This window comes from Vigna unguiculata, chromosome 11 (assembly GCF_037176805.1).
Source record: "Vigna unguiculata cultivar grain cowpea cultivar isolate G323 ecotype 2 chromosome 11, ASM3717680v1, whole genome shotgun sequence".
NCBI classification, from domain to species: domain Eukaryota; kingdom Viridiplantae; phylum Streptophyta; class Magnoliopsida; order Fabales; family Fabaceae; genus Vigna; species Vigna unguiculata.
Genome location: NC_140802.1, coordinates 8,460,605 through 8,476,866, shown reverse-complemented (window position 1 = coordinate 8,476,866; position 16,262 = coordinate 8,460,605). Strand labels below are relative to the sequence as shown.

The 16,262-nt window shown below is 29.6% G+C and overlaps 1 protein-coding gene across 2 annotated transcripts; it reads left to right on the top strand.

The window, feature by feature from the left end:
• The first annotated feature begins 2,277 nt into the window (after window positions 1–2,277).
• Window positions 2,278–7,949, top strand: LOC114168189 (cytochrome P450 72A397-like). Of its 2 annotated transcripts, none has more exons than XM_028052927.2 (5): window positions 2,278–2,554; window positions 3,045–3,262; window positions 3,958–4,202; window positions 6,251–6,638; window positions 7,524–7,949. In XM_028052927.2, exons 1-5 carry the CDS (start codon window positions 2,278–2,280, stop codon window positions 7,947–7,949), a joined length of 1,554 nt encoding a protein of 517 aa, XP_027908728.2. The 2 variants fall into 2 exon arrangements, with proteins under 2 accessions (XP_027908728.2, XP_085525640.1); XM_085669514.1 differs by having other exon boundaries at window positions 3,021–3,262.
• Window positions 7,950–16,262: the final 8,313 nt, after the last annotated feature.

Genomic DNA, 16,262 nt, shown 5'->3' with positions numbered 1-16,262 from the left:
AAATGTTTAAAATGATCCCCATTTTTACCGAATGTTTAAAATGATCCTCATTTTCGCAATTTGTGTTTTATTTGGTCCTTTTCTGTAATGCCGTTTAAATCATTAACGGAGCATTGTACAGGTGACACGGTTTGTATTAGGGTGTGTTACGTGTACTGTACATATGGCTAATTAACATTAATCTTTCAATTTAGGAGAAATTTTGCAATTAGGGAAATTTCTTCACCTTCGTCTTTCTTGAGCTCGGATTTGCAGAGGAAGCAGCTAATACTTGTCATTTTATCATTGGATTGCAGTTGCGCTCTTCATTTCAATTTTCTAGTTAATCATCATCAACGAGGTAAGTGGGTTTAGGGTTTTCTAGGTTGTGTTTGCTTGTGGGTTAAGGTTTTCTTAATTCTATTTTAAACAATGTTCCGTTAATGATTTAAACAGCGTAACAGAAAAGGACCAAATAAAACATGAATTGCGAAAATGAGAACCATTTTAAACATTCGGTAAGAATGAGGATCATTTTAAACATTCTGTCAAAATGAGGACCATCCGCAACAAACACTACAAAAATGAGGACCAAAAAGGTATTTAAGCCTAAAAAAAAATGAAATTATTTTTTTATTAAACTGACTTAATTATGGTGAAGACTGAACTAATATAATTTTTAATTATTTATATTTTTTGACATTAATTCTACTTTTATATCATTCGATATATGTATACATACTCACGTTTGAATGTTCTCAATGGTCTTATTATTTTTGAAAATAAGTTAATAGATAGTTTTTTTTTTTTTTTATATCAAATTGATAATGACAACGTAACAATAAGAACGTACATAATACATGAATAATGAATAATAAATGATAATTGTCATTAGTTGTTTAACAAAAAGACAATTACACGTCACATAAATAATAAATATCACATAACATTAGATTAACATCACTATCATAAATTTAATGAAAAGAATTAAAAATAAATAAAAATACATTAAAATATATTATATTAGAAAATATGGATTTAATGGAGGTTGGTCAATATATCATTTACATATGGTTATAGTTTTAACCGGACAAATCTTAAATTCAGATCTTTTGATATTTTGGTGCAGTTTTCTACAGAACATTAAAAATGCATTATTTTAATACTTAACTTTTTTTAATATATATTAAAATTTAAAATCAATGACCATAAATAAATTTTGAAGGGACAACATAAGAACAATAAAAAAATAAAGTTGAAAATTCAAATTCATCATTCATTGAAAAATTATCTTTGACTGCAGTTTTGTATCATTTGGCACTTAATGGAGGTTTGAACAATTCCGTTAATTTGTGTGGGTTAAAAAACTTCCGTTAACTATTGTGGATTGAAAACTTTGTTAGATATCATGACTTCCAAAGTCTATAAAATATCACGAATATGAGAAATGAAAATGAAAATGGGAAAGAATGTCTCTGAGATCCTTGATCTTCTTCAACACGATATGGGCTTGGTGATATTGATTTCGTGGTACAACACCCTTTCCCAAAACTTGAATCAAACTGTGTGACATAGCTGAGAGACGTTGTAAGAATGAAGTTCCACGAATTTGAGATTGTAGAATATGCTGTGCGAGAGTTAGAAGAGGAATAAGAGAAAAAAACTATAAAACAAAATTTATTAAAACTATATCCTTTTTAATTATTTGTTTATATAAAGTATTTAATTATATTTTATTTAATGATATTTTAAATAAGTCTAGAGTATTGTTCCTGAGGTTTGAAATAAAACTTTGAACTTAACGACGATTTTAATTTTTTTTAATGATAAAATTAAATAAGCTTATGATAATTATGGGATAAAAAAGGACTTCATAACTTCTTCTTTTTTCTGTACCTGAAAGATACGATCCTATTACACGAGTTTCCATCTTACTCCAGTTGAGTAAAAATTATACAATATAATTTGATTTTTTGTTGTAAAATATATAATCTTCATCGTGTCTTATCTACACCAAGAACTATCCGTCAAACATTTCTCTAAATTATTTATAAAAGAAAAAGAAACAAAGTTTACAGAAAGCCGAGGTCGCTGTCCCATAAATTTCAACGATGCATGTCTTTGGTGTTTAAGCATATCAGTGTGTCGTTTGCGAAGTATTTGGAGGTTGTTCTTGTCCGTACATGTGCGTAAACATGCAGCGCCATTTGTTACCTTGTCGAGAGACTCTTCTCTGCTTCACTTTATATAAATATGCATACGTTGAACTTTCAACTATAGACACTTTTTACATCGGAAATGGAAGTTGATGCAGCAATGATGCTTGTTGGGTTTTTGGTTGCATTTGTTATCATATTCTTAACGAAAGCACTGAATTGGGTGTGGTTGGTACCGAAAAGGGCAGAGAGATTCCTCAGAAGACAAGGCATGAAGGGAAACCCATACAAGTTTTTCATCGGAGACATGAAAGCAATGGGCATCATACTGCATCAAGCACAATCTAAACCCATACAAATCGACGATGATGTTGCAAGTCGCCTTGTTCCATTTCAAAATCAATTGGTCAAAGAATGTGGTATTTCTTCTTATAATTAATACCTGGTATATAATTTTAGGGTTAAGTCATTCAATTTTGACGTAAAGTAAAATTTGTTTTTGTTCAAAATTTTTATATATTTTAGTATATAAGATTTAAAAAGTGATTTCTTATAAATTTTTATACCATTTCATACGTAAAAAAATTTAATATAATTGAGTAAATATATATATATATATATATATATATATATATTAATTTTTAAAGTTTAAAAATCAAAATGTATCAAAATTTTAGATAAAAACAAATTTTAATTTTGCATCAAATTGAAAGACTAAAAATATATTTAACTCATGATTTTTTTAGAGTTAAAGAAGTTTTTAGCTCCCGAATTATATTGTGATTAGTAAATTTCACTTTTTCGGTGTTTTTGTACCTTAACCTTGAATAAATAATTATGATTATGATTATATGTATTTATATATTTATTTTGATGCTTAATCAGAAAAAAGGTTGATAAATTTTGCAGGTAAGAATTCGTTTTTCTGGTATGGGCCTAAGATTGCAGTGAATATTATGGAGCCTGAAGCAATAAAGGAGATTCTGAACATGATAAGTGACTTTCCAAAGCCAACCCTTAATCCACTTGTCAAGTTACTGATAACAGGACTTGTAGATCTTGAGGGAGACAAATGGTCAAAACACAGAAAGATCATCAACCCTGCATTTAATCTCGCTAAGCTCAAGGTTTTTCCTTTCTTTCTCAACATCTATTCTCAAACTTTCTTGCAAAAATTTCTTATTGTTTCATGATCTATGATCTGTGAAGGGTGTGTTATTAATCTTCCTGGAGCAATCTATTCTCTGAGGTTTACGATTTTCAGGCAGGATACTATTATAGTGAAAATTGATAAACCCTAGATCAAAAGCTTCAAGTGCTTCCAATATTATTTTTAACTCATTAGAATAATTGTTAAAAAAGAACTTTAAGTTTAACTCAACCTTATAAAATTTACTTGTAAAGTGAAATATGCATCTAATTATATATTTTGAATTGACCTTAGTTGGTCAATGAGACTTATAATACATTTTCTCATGTCGAGACATATACTTACGTGAAACTAGACATCAATAAGTGATTTGATAATAGTCCGATAGTGGGTGAAATAATAGACCCAACAAACAGCAAACTAACAAACTTTATTAGGATAGACACTCATAATTCGATATATCACGTTAAGACGCGGACTTTAAATCTAACTCAATTTTATAAAATCGAGTTGTAAAATGAAATTTGCACGTACTTTTATGCCCTAAATGTTCTCTTCCTAATCAAATTCGAGCACAAAAATGAAATCATTATTCGTTTTAACCTTAGTCCATTCCATTGAATATTTTTCACTCGATGTCTTCATCTTTTTAATGTCTACAATGTTTTGCAGCTTGTGTTGCCTGCCATGTATGATAGTTGCAACCAGATGATGAAGGAGTGGAAAATGTTAGTGTCCGAAACAGGATCATGCATGGTAGATGTGTGGCCATTCTTAAACAACTTGACAGCTGATGTGATTTCTCGTACAGCTTTCGGAAGTAGTTATGAAGAAGGAAAAATAGTATTTCAACTCCTAAAAGAACAAGCTCAACTTACGTCCAAGGTCTTTCAATCTATTTATGTTCCAGGGTGGAGGTATATAAATTATTAATTTACAATTTCATATATCTTCAGCTTTTTATTCCACAAAGAAAATACAGACATGGTGGTACTTCAATATTTCAACCCTATAGATAATAATTAAGGCTTATTGATGCAAAACTAAAATTGTTTGAAAATTCATTAGGACTGTCTAAACTAAAAATCTCTCTTTGCAAAAGAGGATTTTGAGAAGGAAAATGATGATTCCTATTTCATTGAACTTAATTGGGTTTCAAATTAGAGCATTTAGTGTCCAATTTTGTTCTGGGTTTAGGATTTATTTTATAATTTTATTTTCTGAATAAGTCAGTTATATATTGTTCCTTATTTCTTAGATATTGAGTTAAAAAAATTTCATGTTTCTTAATTAGAGTGAATATTTATCTACGGAAAATAAATATTAAAAATAAATAAGATTACTTTCACTTGAGCTGATTTAATAAAGTTTATTTTTAATATTAGTTTAATTTGGATCGATCCTTGATTGACATGTTCAATACCCATTTCAAATAATGTAATAAAATAAATAAACAATTTCAATAGATCAAGGAGATGAGTACAAGTGAAGAAGATAAATGTGAATGAAAGAGATGAATATGAATTAAAATGAGTATGCATGAAAGAATTAAGAAGAAGAATGTGGATGAAGGAGATGAGAAATGTAGATGAAGAAGATGTACTTGGATGAAACAAATGAGAATGGATGAGATAGATGAGTGTTAGCATATTTATGAATATCGAACCTTTAGATAGAAGAGAATTTATTGTACTTATTCAATGTAAAGAACACACATAAATTCATGATATATAACTTAGCTGAGACTAACTTAAATAAATATAAATATTAAAAATATGTTAACACTAACCTTATTTATTTATTTTTTCTATTATTAGCATTTTATTAGCTGACATTAACTTAAATTAATAAAATTTTAAATAAGGTTAATCATTATAAGAAAATGTCTTATTAACAATCACTTTTAGTGATCAAAAATTTTTAGTTAATAGTGACCAACTTAGATACTAATTTACAAAATAAAAAATTATTGGTTACTAAAATAGTCACTATTATGAATAAAAAAATATAATTGGTCGCTAAATTATCACTAATTAATTAAAGACTAATTTAAGAAACCAAATCCTTTAGTAGTAAAAACATTGGTAACTGATGCTTAGTGACCAATTATCTTTGGTAGTTAAAACTTTGGTAACTAAATTTTATAAACCAATTTAGAACAATTTAGAGACCAATTATAATTTTTTTATTCATAATAGTGATTACTTTAGTAACCAACAATATTTTATTTTTTAAATAGGTCAATATTATTAAAATTACATATTTTCTTATAGTAAATGTTGTCAAGTCGCTAATTTTGTTCATTTTTAATATTTATTTTAGGTAGTGTTCGTTAATATGATGTTAACACATTATTTAATAATTTTTTAAATAATTGTACATTTTTTAAACTTTTCTTGTTTTAAAAAATTAACTTAGTGTTGTTAAAGCTAATACTAGTCCAATATTAATACAAATATTTATTTATTAAAAAATTAAAAATAATTTTACACTTTTTAGTTTTTTTTAAACTAATCTTTAACATAGTATTAAAGTTAACTAAGTCAACCCTATTTGTATCAGAAATTGACTAACGATAATATCTAGAAGCTAAATTTATGTTTCTTTAGTGTTTCTTGCAATTTAAAAAGAAAAAATCATTAACATAAATAAGTAAAAGAAGGATGCCATATAGGTTATAACTTGATTTTTTTTTCATAATGGGTTTAAAATTGTTTACTTTTTATTATATGATTTATTTTAACCTCCCATACTTTTTTGTATTTTTTTTTTGTTTATTAATAAATTTTTGCATGTGAAAACAAATGATTATTATACTTTATAAGGATAGCTAAGATATGAAAGGGTATAATGATGTCCAATACGAATTTATAAGAAAAAAAAAAAACAAAAGAAGGAAATGAATTAGAAAGCTAAATCAAAAGAAGATTCAAGTTAATATCATCATTCACTTTTCCATTGTTAGGTTTGTACCAACAAAACTGAACAAGAGGATGCAGAAGATTGACTACGAAATTGGAAAAGTACTTCGTGGAATAATCCAAAAGCAAGAGGGTATTATGAAAACATGCAAAACTTCAAATGATAACCTATTAGGGTTACTATTGGAATCCAATCAAAACGAGATTGAAGATGGAGGACTTAAGAAAGATGTTGGAATGAACACCAATGATGTAATTAACGAGTGTAAGTTATTTTACTTTGCCGGACAAGAAACAACATCAGTGCTACTAAATTGGACAATGGTGTTATTGAGTAGGTTTCCCAATTGGCAAACCCTAGCAAGAGAAGAAGTCATTGAAATTTTTGGCACAAAAGAACCAGACTATGATGGGTTAAATCGTCTCAAAGTTGTAAGTATCACTTTTTATCTTGAAATCGTTAAAAAGTATGACTAAGTTAAAAATATAATTTTAGAATAATTATAAACTTTATGTTAAAACGATATAACTTAACTTGAATATACAATATTATTTTTTATCAATAAAAGAATAAACTAAGAATATTTGGAGTATTCTAATCTATTTATACTTTTTACACCAATAAAAAATTCTAGTATTCCGTTTCTTTAGTGCATATTTTTGCACCAATCTAAACTACATAAAGTTTGCTCATCAAAACCTAAATGTTATGCCTGGATACAACATTCATGGATGTTTAAAACTATATATTTGTTCTTAATTTTTAAAGTATACATGTTTTCAATTTGAACTTATAGATGAAAAACATGGTGGAGAGAATTTCGTACTAAAAATGGTCAATTAAAATTCTTGATGAATTATTTATTGATCAAATTAATCTTCATCTCATTAATAAAGGCATTAATATCTTAATGTCTTTATTTATTGTTTTCATTTCAATTCAACTAATTGATGTTTACTGTTTGAAAATCTAAGTTTATTTAAATTTTACATTGAGTAAAAGTGAGAAAGTTGAACATTATATAAAAATAAAGACTTACAAATTCAATGTCTTTAGATTTTGGGTTGTAGGTCGTGTCAATTTCTTATGTATGCATTTGACTCGTATCTTATTGATATTATATCTCATTAATGATCCCTCCTCAAAAGATCTATTTGTGTACTACCACATCTCATTCAAATTTTTGTTCAATTTATTATCCACTAAAAAGTTGATACATTGATACTATTATTTTAAACTTTTAAAACTAAATGTTTTTCTTCTGAAAGAATGCTATTAATGTTAATTCATAATAGTTTCTTGTGTCATTGTCATAGGTCACAATGATTTTGTACGAGGTTTTAAGATTATACCCACCGGCTACCGTCATTACAAGAGTCATAAGGAAAGAAACTAAAGTTGGAGATGTGACTTTACCAACAGGAGCAATAGCTTCTATTCCAATTGCGTTGATACATCATGATTCTGAATTATGGGGAAGTGATGCGAAAGAGTTCAAACCAGAAAGATTCTCAGAAGGAATCTCAAAAGCAACAAATGGTAAAGTTTCATTTATCCCATTTGGATGGGGTCCTCGAATATGCATTGGCCAAAACTTTGCTATGCTTGAAGCCAAAATGGCTTTGTCTCTCATTCTGCAAAACTTCAAGTTTGAACTATCTTCCTCGTATGTTCATGCTCCAATTACAGTCATAACTGCTCAACCTCAATTCGGCACGAACCTTATATTACAAAAATTATAGTTTGTTAGCCTAAGAAAAGGTTTTTAATGCTTTTCTATATATCTTATGTTGTCTGGCTTCTTGCTACAATTTTATCTGGGACATGTGACTTGCAGCAAACAAAATCTTATTGCAAAAATCTATGAAATGTTTCTTCATATATTTTTCTTTATTATGTTTTCATTACAAATTATATAGGATAGTTTTTCCCTGGATATATTAAACTTCAAATATTTATAATGTAGTTTTTTGGTAAAACTTTGTCCGTACACAATGTCCAAGCTTCTTTATACAATTAAGGCTTTAGCAAAGAGGAAAGGAAATGAGGTTCTTTTATCTAATTGAGAAAACTCTCCTCTAAAATAGTCTCATAAGGAAAATAAGGTTCCGATTAATTCATTGTTTTTCGTGTTTAGAACCAAGGTTCTCATAATGTCCCCGTTTATCATAATAAGTTGAAGGATTATTCTCATGTATACCTTCTCTTCTTTTAAAAGACATGCCCATAATGTCCAAAAGGTTATAATACATGAATTATAGTTAATGTTAAACAGTGAATTTGAGAGGAAGAGGAGTTGCCTATAAGATTTTCGGCATGGAGATTAGGTGGAATCATGATAAAAATAAGTTTAGGAAAATATGTGGCGAGTGGGGAGGGTACAAAGATAACTGGTTTGATAAAAGTATAGGATGAAAGAGAGGTTTAGGAAATAAAATAAAGTTTTTGATTGATGAGTGGATAGAAGAAATGATTTTAGAGACATTTCCATTGTTTACAAATGTAATCTCCAAGGAAGGTACACTAGGGTATTTAAGTGAAGGGAGGCTAGTGTGGCTTCTGGTGTGTGAAGAAGAGAGTAGTTTGAGTGACAGAAGGTTATGGTGAGCAATTAAGCTGATGAAAGAAACAGATATGAGTACTTTATATAGAGACAAGGAGGATGAGTGGATATGAAAGGATGAAGAAACACAAGTTTACACCGTGAAATAAGTACATATAAAATTTAAATTAGGAAGAATTTTGGTATGATGTTTTTTCTTTCGGAAAAACTAAAGCTTTACCCTCAACTCAATATTTTGCATGGCGTGTAATAATCAATAAATTGGCAATTGCCGGAGGTTTTAACCTCCACTAATGGTTTTACCAGAGGTTTGCAACTTCCTTCTGAAATCTCCAATTGAAAGAAATCTCCAAATCCAAATGAATCCCTGAACCCAATTTGACAAATTATAAACCCTAAACTTATCTGATTAAAATTAAAAGGCCAACACAATAAAATAACAACCACGTCATTCAATATTGCTTCACGTCACAGAACTGAACCACACTGGACATTTTTCCGTTAACTATTTAAACGGAGTTAAGAAAAAAGATCTAATTGAATGAAATTTACGAAAGGTATGACCAAATTGAAAACAATTTCTAAAGTAGGATCAAACTGAAAAAACTTGACCAAAATTAGGACTAAATGACTATTTAATCCTAGTATTTAATTTAAGAAAGAAACTAATCCCACTTATTATTAATTTTGGTGGAAATTCGTAAAGCAGGTTGAGTTGCACAGTTTAACCAACTACCCACTCTATTACTCTAACACACCCACTCCATTATCATTTCTATATACTCTATACATCTTTATCTCACATACCAAACTTGGATTCAAAATAATTTCTTTCCCCACGTAAATCATTCTTACTTGCTCATAAAGACAAACAAGAACCTAAATATAACCACATTCTAGGCATTCATAGATAGCTATCTATCTAGGCTAAGGTTTGAAGCATAATAAGAAGTGTTCTCTATTTTTTGTCTCTGAATTCTCTGTTTAGGTTAATGTTCACATAGGCTTTACATTTACAATTAATTAGTCGAGGGTTTTAGTAGAATGTTTTACCCAAAGTGTGATAATCTAACCTTACATCTCACCACTAGCACTGGGAACAGAGAATGGATAAGAGATGGGTGCTCTGTGCTGTTGGAAGCTCGAGTTTTCTTGACAAGAGATGGAAAACGAAATTGAATGAGATGAAAATGAAAGCATATGATGAAATTGAAAGAGTAGTGACACGAAATTGAAAGCAAAGGAGAAATTGAAAGTAGGGAGAACGGTGAGGCACAATTGAAAGATCGATGACGCAACTGAAATCTAACCTTGAGCGAACATTGAGAGGAAGAAATCAGAGAAAAGAAAATCAGAGAGAAGAACCATTGCTTCGTCTTGATGAGAAAATTTGATGGCGGAGATGGCGGTAAGACACTACGTCTTGATGAGAGGCACACGGAGATGGCGGAGATGATAAAATGAGAGGGAACGTGAGTAAAGTTGTTTCTAGGTTTTTGAGAAAAAAAAATTAGAAACTAAATTTTACTGGGGTTTCTTATAAAACCCCTAAAACTTAAAGAGGGTTACTAAAACCCTATTATGTTTATGTCTTAGTAGGGGTTATTACAACCCCAAATAAGAAACCCCTATTAAAATTATACTTTTTTGTAGTGATTTAGTAATCTACATAATAGGAAAATTAAGGTGGCAAGTACGTGTGACATGTGTGGTTTTAATGATGAATTGATAAGTCATCTAATTTTCAATTGTAACATGGACACAAATATAGCAGATGTGTGACTTTTAGGTAAGAACGCTCTTTGTATATCGAAATAGTTCATACATATACTTTATTGGTTCATCCATTCATTGTCTTTAAATTTATCAACCTTAACACTATTAATAATCGTATAACGTTAGTTGAACTAACATATAACGAAATCTCACCATTGTTAGAAATATTTTCATACATTGCTTGAGAAAAGGATTCTGGTCTAACATCACAGTTCATGTCCTCCAATCTGTCGTCCATTGTCAAATCAAAAAACTCTTATGTGTGGCACACGCTCGACATGTGTAACAATTCACCATCACAGATCATGTCCTTCAATTTGCCTTCCACTCTAAGAAATCCATCGCAAAAAGATATTCAATAATTTCATAAACATGTAATTTCCTCCTATTCAAACTATCTACACAAGGACTTCTCATTCATATTGTATTGTCTATACTACGACATTACGTTGTGCAAACTGTAGATATTCTTCCACCCCTCTCTTATAATCATCACTTATATGCACTAAATTAATCTAACTCAACCTATATCTATGTTTTGTAGGTATTTCATTGAAATTATGTTTTGTTCAATGCATGTAAATCTCACTATTTTAACAAAGGTATGACCCATCATATTTGAAAAAAATTCATTTTTATTATAGTTCAATGGTACATCCATTGTAATCATCATCCGTTGTATTTTATGAAATCTTGACAACATTTCACGTTGGTCTTCAAGTTGTGAGATCAACATAAAATGAAGTGAAACAAAATTAATTTTGGCAAGATCAACACAAAATGCAATGAACCAAAATTAAGTAAAATATATGAAATGTTGATTATAAGTTATGTAATAATCAACTATCAAAAAGTGATTACTTCTTGCGTTGTCCAATCGGACAACGCAAGATCCAATACAATCAATACTAAAAAAGCTCATATTTTTTGCCAATTTTGTTTTGATTTTTTTAGGAAATACTTATAAATTTTGTTATGAAAAAAATTTGCAAGAAATTACTCTCAATTTTGTTTTGCAAAATATTTTGTATAAAACGCTTTTCATAACAAATTTTGTAAAAAATACTTACGAATTTTATAATTTTGTAGGAAATAATTACCCACGAATGAATTACCTGCCAATTAAGATTCTTAGGAAAAATAGCAAGAAAAAGTATTTTCTTTGCAAAGATTTTTAATCAATTTGCAAGAAAAATTTCATGTAATATGAGAACTTTTAGTAGTGAATTACTATCAATACAACCTCCACTAGGTTTTATATAAAGTTTAACATGGTGTTGGAATACTTTTAAAATTGGATGAATACATAAGAGATCGATGTATTTGATGAGTTCATATTTTTGCCCTCATTTAATATTTAATTTTGGGGATTTAATTGAATTTTTGATCTTAAAAGATTGATTTAATTGAGATTTCTTATAATTGGGTTTATTTATCATGAGATACAAAAATATTTTAAAAATAGCTTTTTAGTTGCATAAATATTCTTTAGATATTTTGAGGTGTGTTAGTACAAAATAAATTGATTAAAATTATCAAAATCACAAAAATCCAAATCAACCATTGCATTAAGAAGGCGTGAAAAGCTTCAAAAAGTGAAGAAGTTTGGCTAAGCTAAGAAGAGAAAATAGACAACAAAAAATGGACCTTGCAGTCTTCTCTATCTGTATGATAAAAGATAATTTGGGAAAATATATCTTTAGATATTTTATGTTGAAGATATTGGATTATTTAGAAGATAATTGGAAGAGACACAAAGGGTTGATTTGGAAAAATTAATGCGAATATTATTTGGTCATAATTTATAAGATATCTTTAAATAATTAATTCATTTAATTATATCATAAAATTTGCAACCAGCTATATTTGTCAAATAATCTATATCTCTCCAAATATTTTTAAATATTCATAATCACTATAAAGATTAATAATATTTATCTTTATCTTTATTTTATAAGATATTTGAGAGATTTTAGCAATAGAAAAGCCTAATCCAAGTCCCATATAAAGAGACCAAGGCGAGACAAAAAAACAAGCTGGGAACTTCAAAGTTTAGGAACCCTTTAGGGGCCTAATTTCTTTCTATGTCCATTCTTCTTCTATGTTTCTTTTATTTTGATTTAATGGACATGTTTCGTTTATTTTGATTTTATGGAGTGCTAAGCTTCACAAGTTGGTTCCACTATAATTTCATTATAGATTCTGATGTTAGAATGAAATAATTTATTTGTTCTTTTTCTTATTGTTGGAGTTTTAATTCATTTATATCTTTTATCTTTGAATCACGTGAAAACTAATGGTTTTTACATAGCAAATTAGTGAGATGTTTTAATCTATATGCATACCAATCATATGAGTTTAAGGGTTTTTAATTTTAATTGAAAATTTACTTTGATTAAATTTAGAAACTTTCATGTGATTGAAGGAGTTTTTTCCAATGATTTTTTTAATGTACTTTGATTAGAGGTGAAAACTTTAACTAGCATTAATCAAGAATGTACTTTGGTTAATTAATTTTTTGCTTGATTTTAGAGGTAAAAGAATAAACATGATTAGGCATAGTAATATTTAATTGAGAATGTACTTTGGTTAAATTTACTATAACTAATCTACAAAGTTCTTAATTTTAATTGAGAATGTACTTTGGTTAATGGTGAGAATGCCAACAAATTAATTGAGAATTTATATTGATTAATTTGCAAATCTACAAGAATAATTAATTGTGCAATAATCTTTAGATAACCAATGATGAATATATTTTGAAAGAGTAGTGGAATCAATCTATTTTCTTTATCATTATTTTATATCTTTTTATCTTTTTCCAACTTTATTTCTTATTTTATTTGATTAACCCTTTGTATAGTTTCTATAAGAACTAATTTGTTAGAAATCAATTCCGTGTTTGTTGGGAGATGACTTTGTGTTACTTTACCCTTACTATTTTCTTACTAACATTACTATAATTTTGTAGTATTAATTTGATCGCTTCACGACAGTGTTATCAATATTAGATCTCAAATGAGAAACTACGGATCTTTCAATGAACAAGTCTAAAAGAAATTAGGTATTATAACACTTAATCATGAACTTCCAAAAGTTTAATAATATTTGCTAGGAGTTGGAAACCCCCAGACTCAATACCAACATGTTCAATAATTAAATTCTTTCAATTCTACAAAATATATTTTACATTAAGATCCGAAATACAATTTAACTTTAAATTATTTAATTTACTATTAATAAATAATCAAATATAATAAAAGAATAACAATTTTAAAAGAAAACCTAACCCAAAAATAAAGGAAAGGCAACCTAAGATAGGTGAGTAGGGAGGGTAGGGGATAGCGGTGGTCTTTGAAGGGGAAAGAAGAGCACGCGACATCCAATAAGGGAAGGAGGGTGGGGAATGTGGAGTAGAAGGGACACCCTATTAGTTAGGGACAATGAAAGCAGATGTATGAAAGACCTTGACGGAGAACATGACAGAAGAAATGGAGGAATATAGAGAAAATGATTGCATGCAAGGGAAGAAAATGCAAACTTTCATTTATAATTGAAGGAAAGGATAGATATTTTTTTGGTCCTTGAAGTATTACAAAAAATTGGAAATGATCTTTACTCGAAACTTTGGCACTGTTAGGACCCTATGCTTTCAAAAGCATTGGTTTTAGTGTCTCATTTCCAACAACGTTAAAGTTTATCCCACCTGACAAATGACATTTCAATTTAGCATCAAGATCGTTGACACGTATGGTGACACGTGTTTGTCATGTGATGTTTCACTTTTTGTTTTAATGAAATTCAATTTGTTTTAAAAGAGTGCACTACTTAAATGTTTCATTACAATGATGTGCTTAATTAAACTCATTGAAATTCAGTGAAATTAAATGAGTTGAGGGGTTTCACTTGACAAACTAAGTTGTTTCACAAACAAAAGGTGGGTCACGAATAGAGGCAGAGGTGTTGTTTGCATCCCAAGTAGAGGAAGGGTTTTTTGGATAAGGAACAAAGTTGGATTGTTTGTTGAAAATGATGGTTGATATAAAATAAGTGGAGTTTTGGTTGTTTTCATTGCATTTAGGTTTTTGTTTTGTGTGATGATGTATGTGTTGTTTGTTTTCGTTCAATGCGGTATTTACTTGTATGTATGAGGGGTACAACATGTGCGAGGAGTGGATCTTGATAGGTGGTAATACTTCAAGTCATTGTCGATCGTGAAAGACAAGTTTAAATGTGATGGACAAGTGAATTTGTGATAGAGATTTGAGGCATCCAACTATAGATAGGGATGCTTTACAATTGTTTGAATATGTAGAAAACAAGAAAGAAGAGGTAGAGATTTATGTTAACCATTTGGTTAGTACAACTTCGATAAATGATTTTATTGAAGGATCAAAGAGTGGTGCTGAGGATGGTGCTCAAGAAGAGGTTGTTGATGTTAAAGACGAGGGTGTATAGGTTGAAGCTAGTGATGTTGAGGACGGGGTTGTTGATGTGAATGATGAGGTTTTAGATGCTTCTAATGTGAATGATGCGGTTGTGGAGGTTGAAACTAGGGGAGCTGAGGAAGGGGTTGTTGGTGTGAATGATGAGGATGTACAGGTTGAAGCTAAGGATGCTAAGAAGGTGGTTGTTGGTATGGATGATGTGGATGTCGATGTGGAGGTTGAAAGGGGACAAGGAGAAGGTGGGAATGATGATGTCTTTGTTGATGAGGATTGCTATGATGATGAAAGTGGTGTTGAATCTAAGGAGGAAGGTGTTGTTAGTCATGACGATGAAGAGTTGGATGAGAGTGAAGAGGAACAACATAGAGATGATGATGGTTTGGAAAGGATGATACATCATGCAGGGACATAAGAGATGTACTTGAAAGGTTGAAAAATTTGTCTTAAAAAGGGAGAAAAAGGAAGGCTAAAACCAATGAAAGTGTTGGTTCTTTTGACACACACCAAATTGGTGACAATCATGAAATAAATGCCACCAACAATATTGATGAATTAGATAGTGATGTGGATTGTGAAGGCAAGGGTGTGCACAAGTATCCAATGTTTAAAGTTGAAGATATATGTAGAAACTTCAAATTCAGATAGGGGATGGAGTTGTGTTCCTTGAAGGAGTTTAAACAAACTCTTAAGGAACTAAATTGGATAGAGATCATGTTTGTTAAGAATGATGCCATTAGAGTTTGAGTTTTTTATAAAAGGAAGTGTAGGTTTTTTTTATTTTATGTAGGAAAGTTGGAGGAAGTGATACATTTCGAGTGAAGACCTTGGTTGATGCACAAAACTTTGGTAGAATTTTTGGGAATCAAAATGTAAACAAGGATTGGGTCTGAAAAGTAGTAGTGGAGAAATTTAGAAATGTTGGGAAGATGACTACAACTAAGATAATTTGTGATATAAAGAAGTCATATAGTGGAGGGCATTAAAATAAAAACAAATGGCCTTAGAGATTCTAGGGGGGATGGGGAGTAACAATATACACTACTTTATGACTATGTGGCAGAGCTGAAAAGAATGTGTATTGCAAGTGTTAATGGATGCCACCTAAAAACCACTTATGGAGGCCAATTGTTAGTGATAATTGCAAGGGACCCAAATGACCAATATTTTTCTCTCACATTTGTTTTGGTGGAAAATGAATGTAAAGAGAATTGGAAATGGTTTCTTAGTCTGTTGTTGGATGACATTGGGGATGTCTAGAGCAATCGCAT